Source organism: Vipera ursinii, assembly GCF_947247035.1.
Source record: "Vipera ursinii genome assembly, chromosome: 1".
NCBI lineage: Eukaryota > Metazoa > Chordata > Lepidosauria > Squamata > Viperidae > Vipera > Vipera ursinii.
Window position 1 is genome coordinate 286177352 of NC_139512.1, and position 21460 is coordinate 286198811.

Consider the following 21460-nt stretch of genomic DNA (forward strand, 5'->3'; position numbering starts at 1 on the left):
ATTCTATTCTATTCTATTCTATTCTATTCTATTCTATTCTCTATTCTATTCTATTCTATTCTATTCCATGATTACCTGACTGAACTATGATATTCTACATCCTAATGAGATTGGAAAATAGAATCAGCTGTCTTTTCCTGAAATAATATAGTAGCTGCAGAAGGAAGTTCCATGATTTTAGGTCAAAGAGGGGAGTCAGATTTGCTTAAAGACCATGTGATTTCCTTAACAACTGCAGTGATTCACTTAACAACAAAGTGAAACCTGGAAAAAATCAGGCACAACCCACTTTACAACCACCTTGCTGAGCAATGAAAATTCTGGTCCCAATTATGGTTATAACTAGAGGACTACCTGCCTGGCACTTTTCAAACTGATTAAAATGATGCCACATTGTTATTATCATAATTATTTACAAGCATATTATACAAGGAAATAATACTTTGTTTAGAAATCCTACAACAGAAAAAAACATTTAAATTGTAGAAATATTCTATCCATGCACTTCAATATTAATACAAAACAGCACACTGTTTTTCTGCATTCATATATCCATACCCTATATGGAAGTAGAAGGCAAAATGCAAAATTATTTTATTCATTCTATTCCCCCCCCCTTCATTCTCATGAATAAAAGAGATCTGTGTCCATCTGCCATCTCTCTTAGTTACATTATAGTAATTAGACAAATAGTAATTAAATCAAACAGTTTCACTTACAACTTGCCATCCTTGAAAGAACGAACAAGAACATTATCTTTCTTTACTGCAACTTCATCACTGCAATCTGGACAAACCACCTGTATAAAAATAAAAAAATATATATAATTATTAGAGAAACTTTATTTAAAATTATCTAAGAGATCATACAAACGTATTTGTATGCATAAGGTAAGGTCTACACATCTGGTTGTTATTGGCATGGATGGTCAGCATACAAAATCCCCTTTTCCAACTACTCTAGATATTTCAAGTAACTCGGTGGGCGGGGGAGGCGGAAGGATCTTAAATTGTTTCCTGCATGAAAAACAAAACCCTTGGCCTCCATCATCCTCTGCCATCTGAAAAAAAACACAGCAGAGGGGAAAAAGTATTTTTATCTGAGAGCAAAAAAAGAAGAAGCGTGAGGCACTGCAGCTTCTATTTTCCTAAAAGGCCTGTGTTGATTGAGAGAAAAAAGAGGTTGTTTGCCTCTGGGTGCAGCATGAGTTTGAGCAGAGGAGTATTTTCTTTTACTTTTACCTGCTTTTTAGAGAAGAAAACAAACTGCATTCCTTTAAGTGGAATTCCCTTTCACCAAACCCTGATGTAAAGTGAAGAAGAAGAAAGGTTCTTGCAATCTCTACTTCTCCAAAACTCAGCACAATTTTTTTTAAAAAAAATAAACTTTCCCTACTTTTCTGATGCAGAAGTGGAACCTAGTAAGCTAGTATATTAGTAAGCTATCTCAACATATATTAACCCTCCTATGCATATGATATTTCTGCCAGAATTTAATAAATTTCTGGGCACTATGGACACTTTGCTGTAATCTCAGATTTATTGAGCTACTATTTAAATCACACTGCCTACTTCATAGCAACACTGTATAACTGTAAGGTCCTGGTTAACCTAAATTAAGCTGTGCAACCCTGGTGTTACTTGATGGTTATCTGAGACTAAACTGAAATGACTTTTTAAAAATGTACTCCAGGATTTTTCTTCCAGACCGCAAACCTATGTTCTAAATTAGCAGAAAAGAAATGTTATTTATCTGCCAACTTCCAGTGGATATGGCAATGGAATGACAGCTTTTAAAATCATCTCAAAAAACAGTACGAAGTTCTACTTAGTCCTTACTGTTGTTGCTATCATGTTTCCCTGAAAATAATACCCAGTCTTATACTTTTTTTTTGCCTCCAAAAGAGGCACTAGGTCTTATTTTGGGAGGATGTCTTACGTTAGGACTGCCGCAGCCAGGCCTCCCATGACTTGACACCTGTTGTGCCACTGCTTGACTTCTTCAACAGCCACTTGCCACCACTTGCGGACAGACATGTGATGCATTGCGCTGGTGCTACCACTCACAGGCTGCATGATGCTTCACGCTGTTGCTGCCACTTGCGGGAGGCTGCATAGCCCTTTGGGCCGGTGGCGCCGCTCACGGTAGGAGGCTGTGCGGTCCTTCGGGCCGATGGCAACACCCTGAAGCAACATGCGGCCTCCTGCCACAAGCAGCAACAATGGCCCGAAGCACTATGCAGCCTCCTGTGCGAGCAGCGGCAATGGCGCGATAAGCCACCTAGCGTGACAAGTCTCAGGGCAAGGGAAGCCTGGATGCGGTGGGCCTACCAGTAAGGTAAGTGGGTGCAGGGTGTGTGGGCAGCTGCAGCCCCCTAGCATGATTTTTAGGGGTACACCTTGCCCCCAAAGTAGGGCTTATTTTGGGGGTAGGACTTATATTAGCCCCCCCCCAAAATCAAGCTAGGGATTATTTTCGGGGTAGGTCTTACTTTTGGGGAAACACAGTATCTTCTTACTGATCAACTTATCCAACTCTCAGTAGCATAAAATACACTTATTTGGACTACTTTTTTATTTCTACTAATGCAGAGGTGTCAAACTGGCGGCCCACAGGCCGGATGTGTCATGGCGAAACCTCACCCACCCCATTGCTGGCAATGGGAAAAAAAGTAACGATATGTCGTGACACGTCATGTGACATTGCGAGTCTGACACCCCTGTACTAATGGCACACTCTTATTATTACATAATCACCTAAAACATAAGAAAAGTCCCTTGCCTAACCCAGCACCTGTTTTCAACCATGGGAAAACTACAAGCAAGATATAAAGCCAGTAACTAATAAAACCTTCGTAAAATAATTAAAGCATCTCTCTGAATTCATCTTCTCAAGGCTTGGTGCAGCTGCTTCAAAGGCCTCCTCACATCAGATATCTGTACAGTATATGCATGAAGTCAATTCTGTTGGAACTGCATCTGCAACACAATCCTAAAAGCTAATCCTACTATTTGCATTCCAGTAACTGATATTCAGAGGTTACACCATCTCTGAATATAAGTGTTCCACCAAAATATAAGTTTTGTATCATAATACAACAGCTTTTGCCTTTTCAAATCATCTATGTGGCTTGATAGACCAACAGCAAAAAAAATGTTAATAGTTTAGTGTTTGAAAAAGGAAATGAGTCAAAATAGGGTTCCGTTTTTCATAAAACATACACTCTATATTGGGTACATACAAACACCAATTTACACATACTTGTTTTAGTAGCTATTAAGCATCAAAATGTTAAGGCCTTTATTAATGTAGTCCCCTGCACATATAATAAATTGTGTGTTATTCTGCATTTATTTGTTTTGTATCAAAGCACTGATTTATTAAAGATTGCAACTAAAATTGCAGTCTTATTTCTAGGACTGTATTATCTGTTTCAATTTTTTTTAAAAAAAGAATACAGAAAGTAAGTACTTACCAAAGCTGGAAACCAAATATTTTTCTTTTTATCCGTACTAACAGTTTCTACGCATACAACTTTTCCTAATAATTCATCAGTTTGTTTTCTGTCATCTTCGTCCTCATCACTTGAGGATGAGGAAGATTCTTCTTCTGGGCTATAAGGGAAAAGGTGTCACCATATAAATGTTTATTATACAATTTATAGTTAGAATTAGTATGAAAAGTGAATTTTTGTTTAGACATTGGCTTATAGTTACGACTTTACAGCAAACTAGTGGGGAGCACTATAGAATGAGTGAATGGAATAAATAAATGAATTAATATGGTGGCTGATGCATAGTAAAATCAATAATTTTCCATTAACAATCCCACATAGTAATACAGCATTAAAAGGTATGTTGACTCAGCCTTAATTATGATGTAATACTTTAAATTATGTTATCCTGGTTCCAAGTGCCATCAGAGGAATTCTTGGTAGGAATTATCTTCTAAGTTATTCTGACACTGACATCTCTATTGTACAGGATGCCTTTCCATCTTTTGGGAATTAATTATTGTCTGTCCAATGGTGTCCTTAGCATACCAATTCAACATTGGAACCTTTTTCTGAGTTCTAAAATCTTTTGGAAATTCTGAGATCTTTTCTTGTTATTCAATGTCTATTACAAAGTTTAATGTCTTTACAATACTGCGCTTCTAACAGCCCCTAGACATTCTTCGTCAAGTTCTCTTCTGGTATTTTTGTTTTTCTTGGCTTTGGGTTCACTTCTTTTTTTGGCAATTTCCCACTATTTGTTCTGACATCCAGTTTGCTTTCTTTTGCTTCTTGGTCTCTGGTAAATCTCTTTTCACATTCATCCCTAGGAATTTCTCTGACTTCAGTCACAGTTATCTCTGTTTCCCTGCCAATGAGATTTAGGACTTCAAAGTGATTCTGGAAATTCTGTTTGATCAAGTCAAGATCAGATCATGGAAAATGATTGGCTTTCTTCTGTTGCTGTTTTAGCTTAAGTTGGAATTTGCACATGTGAAGTTTACGATCCACTCCACAGTCAATCATTGGCTATGCCTTTACTGTTATAGCTGACTTTCTCCACCTCCTTGTATCCTTGTAATTTTGTTAACTTGATTTCTGTACACTCCATATGGTAATGATACAAGGAGTGGTATAGTAATGTCTTGTAATGTCAGTGTGTGTGTGTTTGTGTGTGTGTGTGTGTGTGTGTGTGTGTGTGTGTGTGTGTGTGTGTTTGGGGGTGGGGAGTGTTGGAAAAGAAATAACTGATTCTCAGAAGTTGGTAAGTCATTTTTAGGAATTGGTAAGTCATTCACTACATTATTTCATTTTCCTAGGCCAAACTTTATTTTCTTCTTTAATATTTCCAACGTTTGCATTCCAGTCTTCAACTACAGATGGCATATCTTGCTTGCATATTTTTGCCAATTTCTTGGCAAAATCAACTTCCCTCTAAATCTCATCAGTCTCCTCTTCTTTTGTATCAGTGTTAGAGCATAAGCTTGGATAAGCATTATATTAAAGTCTCATTGTATTGTTAAGTCATTGGTTGCATTGCAGTTAAATCTTATTTTCTTGCTATATGTCTCCTGGTTATAAAAGCAATGCTATTCCTTCCTTGTCTTTTGTGCCCATAGTAATAATGTGATCTTCTGTGTCCAATTCTAGTCCATCTTAATTCTCTGATGCCTCAGAGTTCAACATGTGGCCGCTTTATTTTATCTTCCCCTGTGTTGAGTTTTCCCTTGTTCATGGTGGTTATGTTCCATGTTTCCACCATAATTCTGCTTCAGATATCAGTAGTTATATAGTGCTGGATGATGGTCCCCTCGGGTCAGATGACATTCAACGTGCTACTGAGATAGAGTTGAGGATCTTTTAGAGTGTTCATCATGAGGCTGGATTAAAGCCTTCAGGACATATTTTTCACCAACATCCTATGCAGAGTAGTGAGGCTAATAATTTTGTCCTACTAAATACAAAGAAAAGCTTATACTTTCATATGCAATGTTCCTCCAACTCTCAGCCTCCAAAAGGGGAGTATTCATTTGAATGAATAAGCAGTATATTCAGGGTGATCAAAAGCATTTTCAGCAACTTATGGAATACACCTTCGTAACACCATCCAATTTCCTGTTAGGTTGTAAACAGTGGAAGAGATCATCTTCCTTTCTGCCTTGCTTCTCAGAAATAATGTGTTGCCCTTTGTATAAAGCAATTAAGTGAACTACATAGTTCTTCCAGTAAGCTTATGCCGATCTAAACTGTAGATATAAGAGAATAATAACAAACTTTTCCTTAATCCATTCTAAACCTTGCCTGTATTTTTTTTAAAAAAACCTAAGATTGGCTTCTATTTCCCCAGGTAACTTCCCACATTTTCAACTTCTACTTTAAATTATATGCTGCTTTTTTACTCAGTTCAAATAATTCTAAAATGAAGATAATCATGAATCAGATAAATATCAAACTTACATGTGATTAGATCTTCTTCCTCTATTAGTTTTCTTTCCAATGACAGGAGTCCCAAAATGTTCAGGGTTGGTAAGAGGGAGCTGATCTAATGTCTATTGACAAAAAACATTATTTTTTCAATTACTGAAGAGAATTTCACAACACAGATTTGTCAGAATATGAACAAACACATTTGTTTGAAAAAAAGTAATTCAAACAGGAGGCCCTGTTATGAATAAAACTCAACCTGCAAGGAGCATGAAAACAGAAATAAATACAAACAATACAACTACAATAGAGTATCTACAAAGAGATACTATTTTATACAGGTCTCCCAAATGCCATTTTTCCCTTCCTACCTTCAGCAAGGCAAATAACATAAAGGGGCAAGGTTTTTGGATGGGGAATCTCTATTCAGAAGATAGAGCCAAGCCCCATTTTCCTGTGGTCATGTCTTCTCATGGAAGGGGTCTAGGATAATTCCCTGAGGCCAACCTGCCATGGCCATTTTGCCGCAGCCAACTTGCTGCAGGACAATCCACATGGGATAACTCAGTGCAATAAATGTTATCCGCCGTTGTTTCTTTTGCATTATTTTCATTTTTGTCATACAAGACAAGAAAAAATGATGATTATTCTCACCTCATCCGACATAAAATACATTTTATGTGCAGGAGAGAAGATGCAATATATAGGAGCAATCAAATGAGGAGACTGTATATTTGAAGAATTAAAACTACAATATCTCTTTTTTTGTTTTTGAATTAACTTAAAGGTTCTTATTTCTTATTATTGCAAATTATTGGTAATCATTTGTTCTTAGTACGAGTTATACAACACTGTTCTATAATTTTAACCCCTCTTACCAGAATTGAAATCTAATTATAATGTTCATTAAACACACATTTTAATGTACAAATAAATGTCTTTGCCTAAGTTTCCAGTTATAGGAAGCTAATTTGGAAATAAAAAATATGCTATTCCAGCCACTGACACATGAACACATGACAGTAACAGAGATTCTCTTTATCAGAATTACATATTTTTCTAGATTTCACAACTATACCCCACTGCTGACAGTGAAGCACAACTTATACATTCCATTCCATTAATCAGTGGGCAAATATTATCAGAGCATGCTTAATTTCTATAGCATAGCTACATTAAAAAGAAAAAGTTTACCTCACTTTCAGCAAAATGTCTTTCTCCTTTTAGGCAAAGTGAAGAGCGTCTAAGAGTTTTCTCATCTCCATCATCAAATACTGTTATCAATGGTAAAATGAAACACAATATAAAATTTTGTACAGTTTTTTTTAAAAAATTCCTTAAGTTTAATTAAATTTCAGTAAAACATACAGCTGAGCCTACTTTTTCCATGAATTTCATACTTACCAATTTTATCATGACTTCTAGCTAAAAGTAAATCTAGCATTTCTAAGCCATATTGAGAGTTTCCCTTAATCAGAAATATCAAAAATACTATAAAATACTATAGGCTCTAACCTAAGTAAACCTGTGCAGTGTAAGAGGATAACCTTTAAGGACTCTTTCTAGAAACAGTTTATATATCCGGAAAGCCAGAGAAAGGAAGAAGGGAGATAAAGTACAACAGACAGAAGAATCTTAAAATTTTGATAGATAATACTTTATATATTGTGTGTGTGTGTGAGAGAGAGAGACAGACAGACAGACAGACGGGAGGAGGGAGGGAGAGAATGAGAATGAATGTATAATAGTATTGAACTATGTTGATGGGACATAACTTGTTAATGGGACTACCAAGCTCAATCCAGATCTCATGGCTATTTTGTTTGGCAAATTTTATGTAAACAGGTAGTTCTCAAGTTACAACTGTAATGCCTGCCCATTAAAATGGCAGAAATTGGATCCATGTCATAAGTCCCCTTTTTCAGGTAACTTCAAATGGTTGCTAAGTGACCAGTCATAAGTCAAGAACTACCTGTATAAGAGAGCTAATTTCATGTAGTAGTTAAGTATCAGGCTAGAAACTGGGAGACTGTGAGTTCTAGTACTGCCTCAGACACAAAGCCATCAGGGTGACCTTGGACCAGACTCAGCTCTAGGAAGGAGGCAAAGGCAAACCACTTCTGAAAAACCTTGCTAAGGAAACTGCAGGAACTAGGCCAAGAGAATTGGATAGGATTGAATGAAAGAAAAATGCACACAACAGCCGTTTGTTCTAGAATTTCTAGAAGCAGCTGGGAGATGTCCCAATGGCATAGAAGTAGTACAAAAAAACAAATCACAAAAATAAGAACCCAAAAAAGGGCCTTTTTAATGCAATTTATATCTTGAAGTTTTAAAATGTTAAAAGAGTAAGATTCTAACTTCTATGAAATGGCAAGAAGTTATTATTTAAAGCTTTCAATAACTCCTGTTTCCTATCTCTGTCTTTTTATCATTATCAAGCAGATTCTGTCCCAAAACATTCTTGATTCATTTGATTGCATATCCTTTTCAATGTAGGTACTATACTGAAACTAAAAGTACTCATTGAATGCAAAAACCATCCCTTGGGGAATATGACACGAAAAAGTGCATTTTTTTCCAAATTTAATTTTTCAATTGTGTAAAAAGAAATTTAAGGTTTCCTTACCTACAGTATACCAGCTAGCATCTGTTAATTTATTGATGACAGCTTCCTGATAAGTTCCATCTGGATTCCTGACTTCCACCACAGTTCCTACCTACAACAAAAACAACTTTAAAGGTTTTTAAAGAGCCACTTGGTTATGAAACACTGAAGCACTTCACTTCTTATTTTATTAAATGTAGTTTTTATACTCATGTACAATACCATATGAAAACCAGTTTGTTGTAGTGGTTACAACACCAGACTAGAAATCTGAGGAGACCATGAATTCTATTCCCACCTTAAGTACAAAGCCTCCTGAGTGACCTTGAGCCAGCCACTCTTTCTCAGCCTTAGGAAGGAAGCAAACGAAAAAATTGAAAATCCTGCCAGCAAAACTGCAGGGATTCTCCAGGCAGTTGCCAGAAACCAACACTGAGGGTGCACACATACCCAAGTGTAGCATATAAAAATGATTTTTTTTTAAAAAAAAAAAGCAAAATATGATGTGTTGAAGATCCAAAAAAGCTACACAAATGATAGGATGGAAGGAGGGAATAGACATCTTTATTTTCTGACTGCACATTTTTACTGTTTTTTATTACAATAATTCTGTCCTTCTGAAATACACATACAACAAAGATAAAAAGCCATGACACCTGAGTAGCACAGTTTTGCAATATGGATACTAAATTTATTTTGGAAATGAAAAGACTTTTATTATAATTATCTAAATTCTATTGCTAAAGTATTGAGTCTTATACTCACAATTTTTCAAAACAGAGGAAAAGTTATAGCAGTATAACATTCCTGCTATTGAAATGTGACAATATACTACTGAAATGTACCAATGTAAAGATGTAATAAAGTATCTTATTCACACGACTGAAACACCCATGATACACATTTAGCTTAATTTTGTCCCACAGAGATGGGACACAGCATGGATGGCATTACAAGGAGTACTATAAATAAATCTCAATGTTCAGTTAAGTTATAAAGCAAAAGTTAATTTATATATATTAAGATTTGAAAATCATTTTAGTTTTATTTATAACAGTGTAAACTAGTCTTCAAAAATTCCAGTTAGGGTAAGGCCAGAATTTGTAAAACAATCATTGATCAGCCTGTTCAAATTATTTGTAAAAGAGGTATTGTTTTTAAAAAAATCTTTTTTATGTACATGATGTGCTTTATATTACTTCCTTACTGCCAGCAGATGGTGAAAAAGAGTTGATGTCAAAATGCTTTGCTAAAATAGTACCTAAAACAAGAGCCAGACAAGCTTCTTAGTACTGAGGGTTAAAAGTCTGAAAGTGTATGTGCAATATAGTTTCAACTTCTCTGCATATCAAAGAAGATTGAAGAGAACATCTCTAATCATTATAAAAGACTTATTTTGGACAAGAAAGAAAGGAAAGCACCAATTATTTTTTTAAATGTTCAATTTAATATTCATATATTCCTTTTTGTTAAACACCATTTTTCTTTTCTTTCTACTTTTATATTTTCTATGAGTACAAACGTTAAGGATCAATTAATATTATAGCCAGCAAAAGGAAACTACTTTCTCTCCATCACAAGAGACTGCAGTTGATTTCCATTTTAAAGGTAATGAAAAGAAATTAGTCATAAGGAGATACTTTGTTTTCTAAGAGACGCCTAAACTACTACTGCAATGTGCAGTTTGAACATTATAATACAGGAACTTCTCTCACCAGTATAAAGGGAAATATATCATTTAAGTTGAATAAAGGACTGTATTTCGAGTAGGAACAATTTTAGTGATACTATTTAACATAATGTACAGTCCATACATTCCTTGCAAAAAGTGAAAGGAAGGGGAGGTGAAGGATTGTCTTAAGTCAGAAAATAGACTGCTATTTCTAAACTACATAGTATCTAGCAATTACTCTTTTATGAGAAATCTTTCCAGAGTACTTACTATTATATAAAAGAATAATAATAAGAGCTTTGTTGGATCACATCAAAGCCCATCTTAGTCCTTATGTCTTTCCTGCCACTTTTGCATTTGAAGACATGTGGCCCCCAAAGTGGAAATGTGACAGAACAGTCAAGACTGATAGACTTGTCTATGATAAATTTATCCAAAAACTTTGTATCATATTATATTTACTTAAATTAACTGAATTTCATTTTCCATATGACTGACCATTTATTCAGTTTAAACAGACTCTTCTAGATTTTGATTTGATTTTCATTACCTCAAGTCATTTCCTATCATCTGCAAATTTGGCCAATTCATTGCTTACTCCTACATTAAAATAATTTATGAAGTTATTCCTATATACTGAGCTAGCAAATCACAAAAAGACAGATTCTCTTATTCTATGATCATCAGATTTACTTAAGAGCTTTTCATGAGTAACTCGGTCAAAGCTTTATGAAAATCCTGGTATATTATGGCAACAGCGTTATATGCAATTGACACTAGTCACCTGCCTGATGATTCTCTCAAAAATTTCTAGGAAAAAAAAATGCAGATTTTCTTTTACAAGGAATTTTCTTTTATGTGCTTAAGGTTTTTTTTCTGTGACACTGATGAGCTAAGTGACTGGCACTTGAGAAAAAGAGATGAGTATTTCCTTCATACAACAATAATATTCCCTCCAGCCACGTTTTATGTCAAGCCTGTAAGAGAAATATATTCCAGAGATGGGCACCTGTGGCAGGTTGAAGCTAAAAGATTCTGAGAGTTGATTGCAGCCTGAAGTTCACAGGCTGCACACTGGTAATCTCTATATATCTTTAATAGAAATATACAGATTCCTAAGTGAATTCCAAGGAGCCTTATATGTAGATAATTACACTTCCACAAGTATTCAGTAGAAGATGTTGACTGATACCCAACAAATATTCAATTTATATAACTGCCCAGTGTCACTTATTTGGGCTACTATATATATTGAATAAATAAATATACATTATGTATTGTTCTCTACTATTCACTATACAGAAAACAAAATCTTATCACAGGAATAGGCTCTTAAATTCTATAACACATAACATTATTCTGCAAATTACATTTCAGTGTTTTTAAATAATAAATGTTTGTATATAGAGGATAATGTTAATGCTATATTGAACTGTTCAATTTTAATATATTTCAAATACACTCATACACTTCAAATACACTTTAAATTTTCCAAGAATTATTCATTTTTTCAGCAATTATTCAGATATGTTACCTTTAAAGGACCTTTTATGTGATCATCCTGAACTTCTAAAGTTGATGAATCATGCCTAAATGTTACCTAGAAAATGAAATTGTAAATATATTTAAGACAACGTAAGAATGGCTACTGTATTTCTGAACCTGAGCATAACCTATTTGCAACTGCTATTAGATGATGCTATTGATGTTCAAGTGAAACTCAAATTTTGCATTTTTCATCTGTTACCACTTTTCTATCATAGTGGAACAGCCAGATTGTAATAGAATTAAAAGATCAGAATTATTACACATTTATAAAGATCAACTGATTTTTTTATCCTTTTCCCTTTTATAAAGGAATACAAGGTTATAGATGCAGGCACAGGAAACATTTCTTTAAATCTCTGCATCTATCTTCCAACAATAACAGTTAAGTAAGGTAATTAGATGATTTAACAAGGAACTCTCAGCCCAACCTACCGTGACTGTTGGAAGATAGATGCTTCCCTGAGAACTTTAAAAGAAAACACATAAATCCAATCAATAACAATATCATTAGGTTACAATTATACAAGTAGTTTATAATATCAACTATTCTTTCATTTTCATGCTCTGCAACCTTCTCTTGCCTCACCTACAAAATATCTGAAATGTGGATTCCAGCAAAGTTCTGTGGTTCCAACTTAACTATATAGCCACAGGAAGATGAAATGAAATTACAGTTCACATCAATTTATCATTCTCTAAACCATACGGATAAAAAACAATTAGGATATAGCTGCAAAGAGATATAAGTATTCCCCTATTAATAAGCATTTCTGAGTGTTACTCTAAAAATATACCCTGGCCCTTAAAAACTCCATAAAAAAATAAATAAAAATAAATAAAAAACCTGGAAGCCAATGACTTCAATATCTCAAAATGGCACCAAAAATGCTACAAGAGAAAGATTAAATACTACTGCATTGATACATATAGTGTCAATGAGAGGTCAGTACATGGAGTGAAGTCTAATTCAAGCATCAATCAAATAAACTTGTTTTCTCCCCTAAAGTCTTCAAGTTTGCTTGGGGGAAATTCTGGTTCAGATTTTGAGATTATGTTAAAAGGAGTTCCATGAGGTGGACCCAAAAATTCCTGAAACAGCAATCTAAATATAGCCCCAAGGATCTTAAAGATTAAGATCACAAGGGCTAATATTCTTACCAGGGGTGTGTACAAATTGTCTAGTGATAAGTATGCACATTTATTTTTCTGTGATAGAGTTTTAGCTTCCCATAATTTGGAAAAAGCAAGTAGAGCAACTGAATACAAGAATATATGAAAACAAGAGAGAGCTTTTCCCAAAGGTGCTTTTTCATGAGGCAACTGGACTTTGTTTTTGTTTGAAGACATTTCACTTCTCATCCAAGAAGCTTCATCAAAGGTGAAGAGGCTTCTTGGATGAGAAACGAAACATCTTCAAAGAAAAACAAGAAAGTCCAGTTCCCTCGTGAAAAAGCATCTTTGGGACAACTATGACCTGGATTACTGAGAATCTCCATAGACATTAAGAGAGAGCTTACTTCAAAGTATGCCAATTTCGAGATTTTTGAAGGTGAGACTGATTTTTGCTTTGACCAAAAGGTATAATTATTTTATCCTATTTGGATTACACATATTTAATTAAGAAATTGATCATTTTAAGTAATTCATGCTTTTAATCTTGCAAACAGAATTACAATCCATATGTTACTTATTCAAGAGTAAATGGAAACAGGTCCTAGCTAGATAGCAAACACAATATTTTGTCAAGGTTGACTCAGCCTTCCATCCTTCCGAGGTAGGTAAAATGAGGACCCAGATTGTTGGGGGCAATAAGCTGACTTTGTAATAATGCCGCTTGGGGCGGGGGACCGAAAGCCCTAATAAGCAGGCATATACATAGAATGAAGGCTATTGCTAAGCACATTGATTTGTGCTTTAGAGTGTAAGCCGCCCTGAGTCTTCGGAGAAGGGCAGGATATAAATGGGATTAAAAAAAAATATTTGGAACTTGGATTTATGGAAACAATTGACTCAATTTCTCTTGTGCAAGCCTGTGTAAAATAAATGGATTTTCTGCAACTGCATGCAGACTATAGATCAGAAAGTCAGTATCATAATCAGAAGGATTTAGAAAGTTTCTGTTAAATGGGAATACATGCATACACAGTGCTATTCCTTTTCTCCATATTCATTATATTAATGTTATAGGCAAATTTAGCAGAAATAACTACATTTCCATTCAAACTCTAATGCTCTTTATTTCTTATATGCCTTCAACTGCTATGAGCCTAGCTAATCAAATGGGAGAAAAAGTGTATAGCCTGACACAATCTCTAGTCACAAGAGATTACTCCTCAAGAGTTCATCAGTTATGTATTCTACATATACCTAAATTGAGTTTATAAATGCACATAGATACATACATACCTTGACTTTAACTAGTCTTTTTGCTGTTTTTATCTTGGCTTCACAAAAGGCACCTCTATATTTTGCACTCACATCAGTGCCTACTGTCAAATATGGCGGTTCATCAAGGGCCTAGGAAAGAAGTGGAATACATTTGGCTTTTAATTTTTCTGGCTATTTCCTACTTATTCAATTAGGAGTCTTAAGTCACTGTCAGCCAAGTTTTGTTTTAATAATTATTTATTTAAAAAATCACAGTAACTGAATTCATAAAGCATGCTTAAACCACGGTGGCTTGATTCACGTAACACATTAAGACAAAACAAAATAAACCACATGTGCTGTGGGAACCCAGTTTAGGCAAGTCCTTTAAAAAGTACTAACATATTTGTAAATATAACATATTTAACATTAAATTTTGGGCCAAGCTACTACCAAAACATTTATCTGTGAGAACAATTAAATTCTTTGTAATTAAATTTCATAAACATTAAAATATGAATCAAAGATTTTTTTAAAGAAACAAGACCTTACCACGTTATTATACAATCAACGTTCATTCTATTAAATAGAATGACAAAATCCTTTCAGAAAAGATTTTTGATTTTTTACAGTATTTGTAATTCCTGAACAGATATGGGTTACATATATGAAATTGAGAGATGAAAGCAAAAGGGGAGGGTGTCATGCATTTACCGAAGTGAATTGTTCAAATAAGACCACTAGTTTAAACTAATCTGCAGTGCAAAACTTATCACAGACTAGGCTGGAAGTTCCAAATGCAGGAATGAAAAATAACTGTCTTCGATGATTATGTGTTTCATCCAGGATCAGGGAACCTGGAATAGTTGCAGAACTTCAATCTGGGAGGTTTCTTTCTCCCCTCTGCAAGTTCAATAGGTCCTTAGGAAGCCAGCTTTCAACCTTAGTATCATAGGTCTAGAATATAGTTTTACAATTCTCAATATCCCTCATTATTTCTGGGACAACAGACCTATACGTAGGATCCCACACTACATATCAATCTCAATATATTTTTCCTATTTTTCAAACTGTACTTTTCAGCAAGTCATAGCTTCAAGTGTTATGTCAACATAGCCCTTAAATATTGAAAATTATGGAAATCTCATTAAGATAGCCATAACACATTACTGTATTGTATGACTTCAAAAATCTTTATTCTCCCCTGAAATAACCCTACATTCAGTAACCAATAACAGCAGAACCTGCACACATTTATTATTGTGAAATCAGTTGTTTTACAACAGACAAGCACACACAGATATCCACAGTGCTGAATACGGAAATCTCTGTACGTATGACATTTTTAAAAAATCATTAAAACAGCTGCATCCTTTCCCAGATTTGTTTCTGCATGCATGGCTGCTCAGCTGGGAAAAAGCTGCTTGCTTTATGATTTGAAAAGAGATGCTTCATATGCACAACTGCATGTTGCAAAGTACTTATTTCAAGGGATATTCATAGCTCTAAAATTAGCTACATGGACAGGTAGCTAACAGAAGACTGACTTTTGAGTTCAGATATAATGCTGGATAAGTGTTTTTAATCATTTTGACCTTGAATATTTTTCCCACTATAAATCTATTCATTATTCCTCAGAGTAGGGGTGCATACAATTTTGCCAAGTACCACAGCTTGTCTCAGAATCAAAACCTGAACCCCTGCTGATTGCTATTTTTAAAAAAAGTTGAAAATCTACCTTTATTTTGGCTCTCAGCCAGGGTTTTTTAACCAAGTTTTTTTGTTCATAGTTAAAACATATTTTAAAATATTCATTTGAGCAGCTATAATTTTAGACCAAAGTTTCATCATAAAAAGAAATATCTGAAAATAAAAATACTATTAAACACAAAACCAACCTAGCACTTTCCAGATGTTTTGCATTACAACTCTCATAATCGACTATATTTAATGTTGGGTGGAGTTTATAGGAACTGCAGTGTAAACACTGGTAGGTGCTCGGTTACTTACGCTTATTCTTTGGTCTAATAATGTAACTCTGGTGAGATGGAGCATTTTTTAGCTTTTAAAATTTTAACAAAACTGTGATGAGATCTTAACAACAAATATATATATGGGAAATACTAAATACAGGATTAAAATATTTCTTCAACAGTTTTGCATGCATTTCAATAACTGAAGTAAGTGTGTAAGATATATCAGGGCTTTTCAACCTTTTCACCCATTGTACCACTTTTAGGATATGGCAACATCCGAGTACCACCAGTCGCCTAGCAAGGTGTCAAAAATTTGACCAAAACAAAAGAAAAAAAAGGAAAAAAGTGATGAAGTACAGGTAGTCCTCAACTTATAACAGTTCGCTTAGTGACTGTTCGAAGTTACAATGGCACTGGAAAAAGTGCCCCCCAAGCCACAGCTGAACAAGACACCTGTCTGCCTGCCCGGCGGCACTCTTCCTCCTGTCCGAGGTTTTTATTGTTGTAAGCCAGACATGTCAAACACAAGGCCTGGGGGCCGGATGCAGCCCGCGAAGTAGTTTCGTGTGGCCCGTGAACCCATCCTGGAAACAGTGAGGGAATGGCTCCCACTGCCTTGGCTCTGGCCCAGGCTGGCCGGGAGCCAATGTACAATTTCGTGGTGGCCATCTATGCTGAAACACATTCAGTCTTAGCTCCACAAAGCCGTCTGGAAACAGCGAGGGACCAGCCCGTGTCGGCTCCGCCCACTGGGCATGCGCCGGGGAGGTATCACCTTTTGTGAGGAATGAACAAATGCACCATTGCCTGGAAGTGGCCAGCACATGGCCCTCCCTACTTCGGGCAGGCTAGGGGCTGGGCAGCACTGCACTTCTCTTCAGATTCATGCCACCTGGCTCAGCCTCTCAGCACTGTGAGGAGAGCACCCCGTTGCCTGCCAAAACTGGGCAGGCTGGGGACTGGGCAGCACTGTACAAGTAACATTGACTCTCACGCTGCTCACGGCATCCCCTCCCCCAGAGCCCACCAAGCCGGATATGTGAAGTAGACGAGGGCCATGTGCTGGCCACTTCCAGACGATGGTGCATTTCTTCATTCCTCACGAAGGATGACACTTACCCAGCTGCGTTTCTTGCTTCTTTTTCTCCCTCCCTCATCTCAAATATTTTCCCACCACACAAAGGAAGGAAGGAAGGAAGGAAGGAAGGAAGGAAGGAAGGAAGGAAGGAAGGAAGGGAGGGAGGGAGGGAGGGGAGGGAGGGTCTGAGGGAACTCCTGCCTTAGTCCTTCCCTGCTGCCCTTTCATTATCCCCTTGCCCCCTCCTCCTGGCCTATCCTGGGGGGGTCTCCCATCCTATTGCTAAGGAAGCTTTGGATATAAAGCCAGGTCTCCTCACATGGAGAGGGAGTTGGCCTCCCTCTTGACTTTGCCCTCGTACCCATCATAAGCAACCTGGCTAAGGAGAGCAAGCACAGCAGCAGCAGCCTTGAGGAGGTAAGTGCAGATGGGTGCCCCCTTGGGGAATTGGGGCTGGGCTTAGTGCCACGGCTGCTTTAGGGCTGGGCTGGGCATTTGACCTCTGTGCCACTGTCCAGTCCCCCCCCGCCAATGGCCTGAGAGGAACAGTGAGGCTCCTCCAGTGGACCATGCCTTGGCACTTGCCCTGCTCCCATCTCCTTCTGCCAGAGACCTTCAGATTTGTCCCACTCCTGCCCAGGCCCCCATAGGTACCCTTGACGCAAATTATGTGGAGCTGACCATGCCCACCCAGTAGGCCACACGCACTCCAGCCATGCCCACCCAGTAGGCTGCGCCCACCCTGGCCACACCCACCCGGCCCCGAGGGCAACCACAATGCTGATGCAGCCCTCAATAAAATTCAGTTTAACACCCCTGTTGTAAGCATTTCTGTTGAGGATTGGCAGCAGGGGTGGGGTGGGGGGGTGTTTGGTTTTTATTTCCCCCCCCTCTGCTGGGTGGTTGCAGGAGGTTTTGGTCACTTCACATGACACTGGGACACTGTGACCATCATAAATATGAATCAGTTGCCAAGCATCTGAATGTAAATCACAAGACCCTGGAGATGCTGCAACATTCCAGCTGATCGGCGCTTCTTCTGGGCTCAGCAAAAGCACCAGGATCAGCGCCAAGCTCCAGCTGGAGACTGGCGCTTATCCTAGCATTTCCGCTGAGCCCTGACAGCCCCAAAGACGCTGGCGCTTCCGCTGAGTCCTGACAGCCCTGCAACTCCAGCTATCTCTTGCTCAGGCTTGTGCGGTGCTGCCACCAGTTCAGCTCATTCCCCTCCCCCGCTACCACTTTTCTAGGATGGTTGCATACCACCTGTCAGGTGCTGATGTACCATAGGTGGTACCCATACCACTGGTTGAAAAGCCCTGAGATATATCATGTATTATCAAAACTTAAGAATTAATCGAGTTTTTAAATGTTTCTATCATGATTGGACAAAAGAACAATAGGAATAGTTCATAAATAAACAGGGTAATTGAGAACATAAAGAATTGTTAAGTAAAATTATTTTTTCATACTTAAAAAACATGATTTATTGGATTTACTATTATCAAGATAGTTGGCAATCTCGGCTGGCTGAAAGAGAGTTAAAATATGTGGCTTTCAGAAAGATACACACGTAGCTAGAGACACAATAAATATAATCTATATACAATTGCATTTGAATTCATTTAACAACTCTTCTCATTGGTACTCACTATGTTTAGTCAATGTTTCTTCTGACACAAATAAACTGAAGATAATAGAATGAAAAAAGTACTATCATTTCTAAATTATTAATAGAATTCACAAATAATACTGAGAATCACAAAAAGACACTTATCTTTCTGTCATAACTTAGAAATATGTCACAGTGATGGAATGTTGCTCACAAGGAAAAGCAATGATAATAACCAACAAATTAACACTCTCTTTTCTATTTATATTACAGAAAATAAGCAAGGAATACCAATATTTATCTACCCTTTTCCCAAATACAGATTTTATAGCAAATTTTATGATTTTTTTTTGAAGGATCATGCAGCAGAAGAAAAAAATAGAAAACAAAAAGGCAAATGAAAAGGATAAAACTGGTTTATGTTGTTCTATACACATAGGATTTGCTGGTTCATTTTCACGTGCAGTATGTGCAAATTAAAAGGTTTTGGTTGCAAGAAACAGTTGACTAGGAAATACCTCAAAGACCCTACTTTCAAGTCAAATTTGATAATTCAGGACTAAATACAACAATATACTATAAATCTATACAGGGCACTATAATAAATCCATGCACAAATATGAATCCATATGCAGATAATGCCCATCTCATTTACTTACATTACTTTTTAACTATATATTAATTAAATTTATATGCTACTCATCTCACTGTCAAGCAACTCTGGACAGCTTACAAACATCCAAAAACATTAAATATTAAAATACACAGATTAAAAAAGTTAAAAACTGGAAGACTAAGGGGTGGAGGTAGAATCTTCCTAATCTATTAACCACATTCAACATGGAACACGCCCACTGAGGTCCCAGGCACATCAGGAGAGCCGGGTTGTGAGGCTCTTGCGGAAGGCCAAGGAAGGTGGGGGCAAATCTTACCTCAAGGTGCATCATGTTCCAAAGGGTAGGAGCCATGGCAGAAAAAGGCCTTTCTTCTGGATCACACCAGAAGAAGCCAGAATTCATTAACTGATGGAGTCTGCGGCATACCCCTTCTGACAGAAGGAGTATGCCCAATCCTAACTCTGAGACTTTACCTCAGGTAGCCTGGTTCCATGCCATAAAGCTTGGCTCCATGCTTTAAAATCCATAACTAACACCTTGAATTGGATGTAGCTTTTGAATAAGTAGCCCCAAGTAGAGCATATTGCAGTAATCCAAATGTGAGATGACCAGGGCATCAGTGACTGCATAGGTTGTATCAAAAGTCAGCCCTCCACAGGCCAATCATAATATATTTATTTATTTTATGTATTTTATTGAATTTATATACCGCCCTTTCCCGGAGGACTCAGGGCGGTTTACAGGGTACTTAAAACATTGATACAAAAATTAAAAATGATTAAAAAAATTAAATTTAATCCCTGAAAAAATATAAAAAACCCCAATTAAAACTCTCAGCCTGGGTCGGAAAGCTCAAAGAGCCAGGTCTTCAGGTCCCGGCAAAATGAACGAAGGTCAGGGGCAGTCCTAAGCTCCACGGGCAGCTGGTTCCAAAGGGCAGGCGCACCCACAGAGAAGGCCCTCCCCCTGGGTGTTATCCGCCGGCAATCTTTTACTGGCGGCACCCTGAGAAGGCCCTTCCTGTGGGAGCGCACTGGACGAATATACCGTATGTTATTAATTCTATTAATTTTTCCAAAGAAAATATTACTGTACTTCGGGATGCTCAACGGTCAAGTGTCAAATGAGTAAAGAAAAGTTTCAAAGAAAAAAGCAACCAATTTGAATTTTAATGTAATCTATATAGAGTAATTAATTGTCTATGAGGTCTGACTTTTGGTACACCTTGTATTAATTTGCATATGGATTCCCGAGTTCCTCTGGAAAACCCATTTTTTTAACAGTGGAATACATTGGATAGAGCAATTAATTCAAACAAATTACACGATTGATTACTAAAACAAGTTACTTATATTTCCACAAACTATAGCAGCTTTATGTCTGGCATTTATTAAGAAAAAGTATCAAAATCATTATAAAACCCCTACAACAGGAGACCAAGCTCCACTGAAATGAACCTAAGCACACATCCATATGACTGCATTATAAAGCAATAAGCTGGATGAAGAATAAAGTATGTGCAAAATGCAGCCAAGATTGCTGAGTGGGGTGGGAGACAAGAAGGAAGATGATGAGGAAGATGAGGCCTCTAAATACTATAAATATCATGGAAAGTGTCTCTTTACCTGATTTTTAGAAATATTGAATTTCCACCAGAGTCACTTGACATTTAGGGGCATTTTAAGGGAAGAAAAGTCATCTTCTGCCAAATATTTTACTACAGATTATATCACTTGGAGGAAAAATGCAAAAGATGAATGTGCAAGTGTGTGAGTACCTGTTATAAAATAACCTATCTGGTTCAAAATGAAGATTTGATTTGATATTTCTTTTTAAATGTCACAGCAAAATTTTAGATGTATGTTAAAGCAGTCAATCTACCCCTTTATTGCTTGCATTATTTTGGGAAACTTTAGTTACCCTTGTGAAAAAGTTAACAAATATATTTAGAATACAATTTTGGAAAAACTAAATTTAAGAGTGCCTTGTATGTAGGTAATGTATAAGTGATAGTGTCAAATAAACAAAGGACCATCTTTCTATCATAGCTTATTATGCCAGTAAA

The 21460-nt window shown here is 36.7% G+C and overlaps 1 protein-coding gene across 4 annotated transcripts in view; it reads right to left on the minus strand.

The window, feature by feature from the left end:
• The window catches only part of ARID4B (AT-rich interaction domain 4B), a 90642-nt gene that overhangs the window by 50839 nt on the left and 18343 nt on the right, over window positions 1-21460 (minus strand). For all 4 annotated transcript variants that reach the window (XM_083361614.1, XM_083361613.1, XM_083361612.1 and 1 more), the window contains exons 3-9: window positions 14152-14262; window positions 11732-11797; window positions 8547-8637; window positions 7112-7191; window positions 5951-6042; window positions 3476-3614; window positions 720-799 (exon numbers count right to left, since the gene is read on the minus strand). In XM_083361614.1, the coding sequence (XP_083217740.1) occupies window positions 720-799; window positions 3476-3614; window positions 5951-6042; window positions 7112-7191; window positions 8547-8637; window positions 11732-11797; window positions 14152-14262 (659 nt within the window). The remainder of the gene's footprint in view (window positions 1-719; window positions 800-3475; window positions 3615-5950; window positions 6043-7111; window positions 7192-8546; window positions 8638-11731; window positions 11798-14151; window positions 14263-21460) is intronic.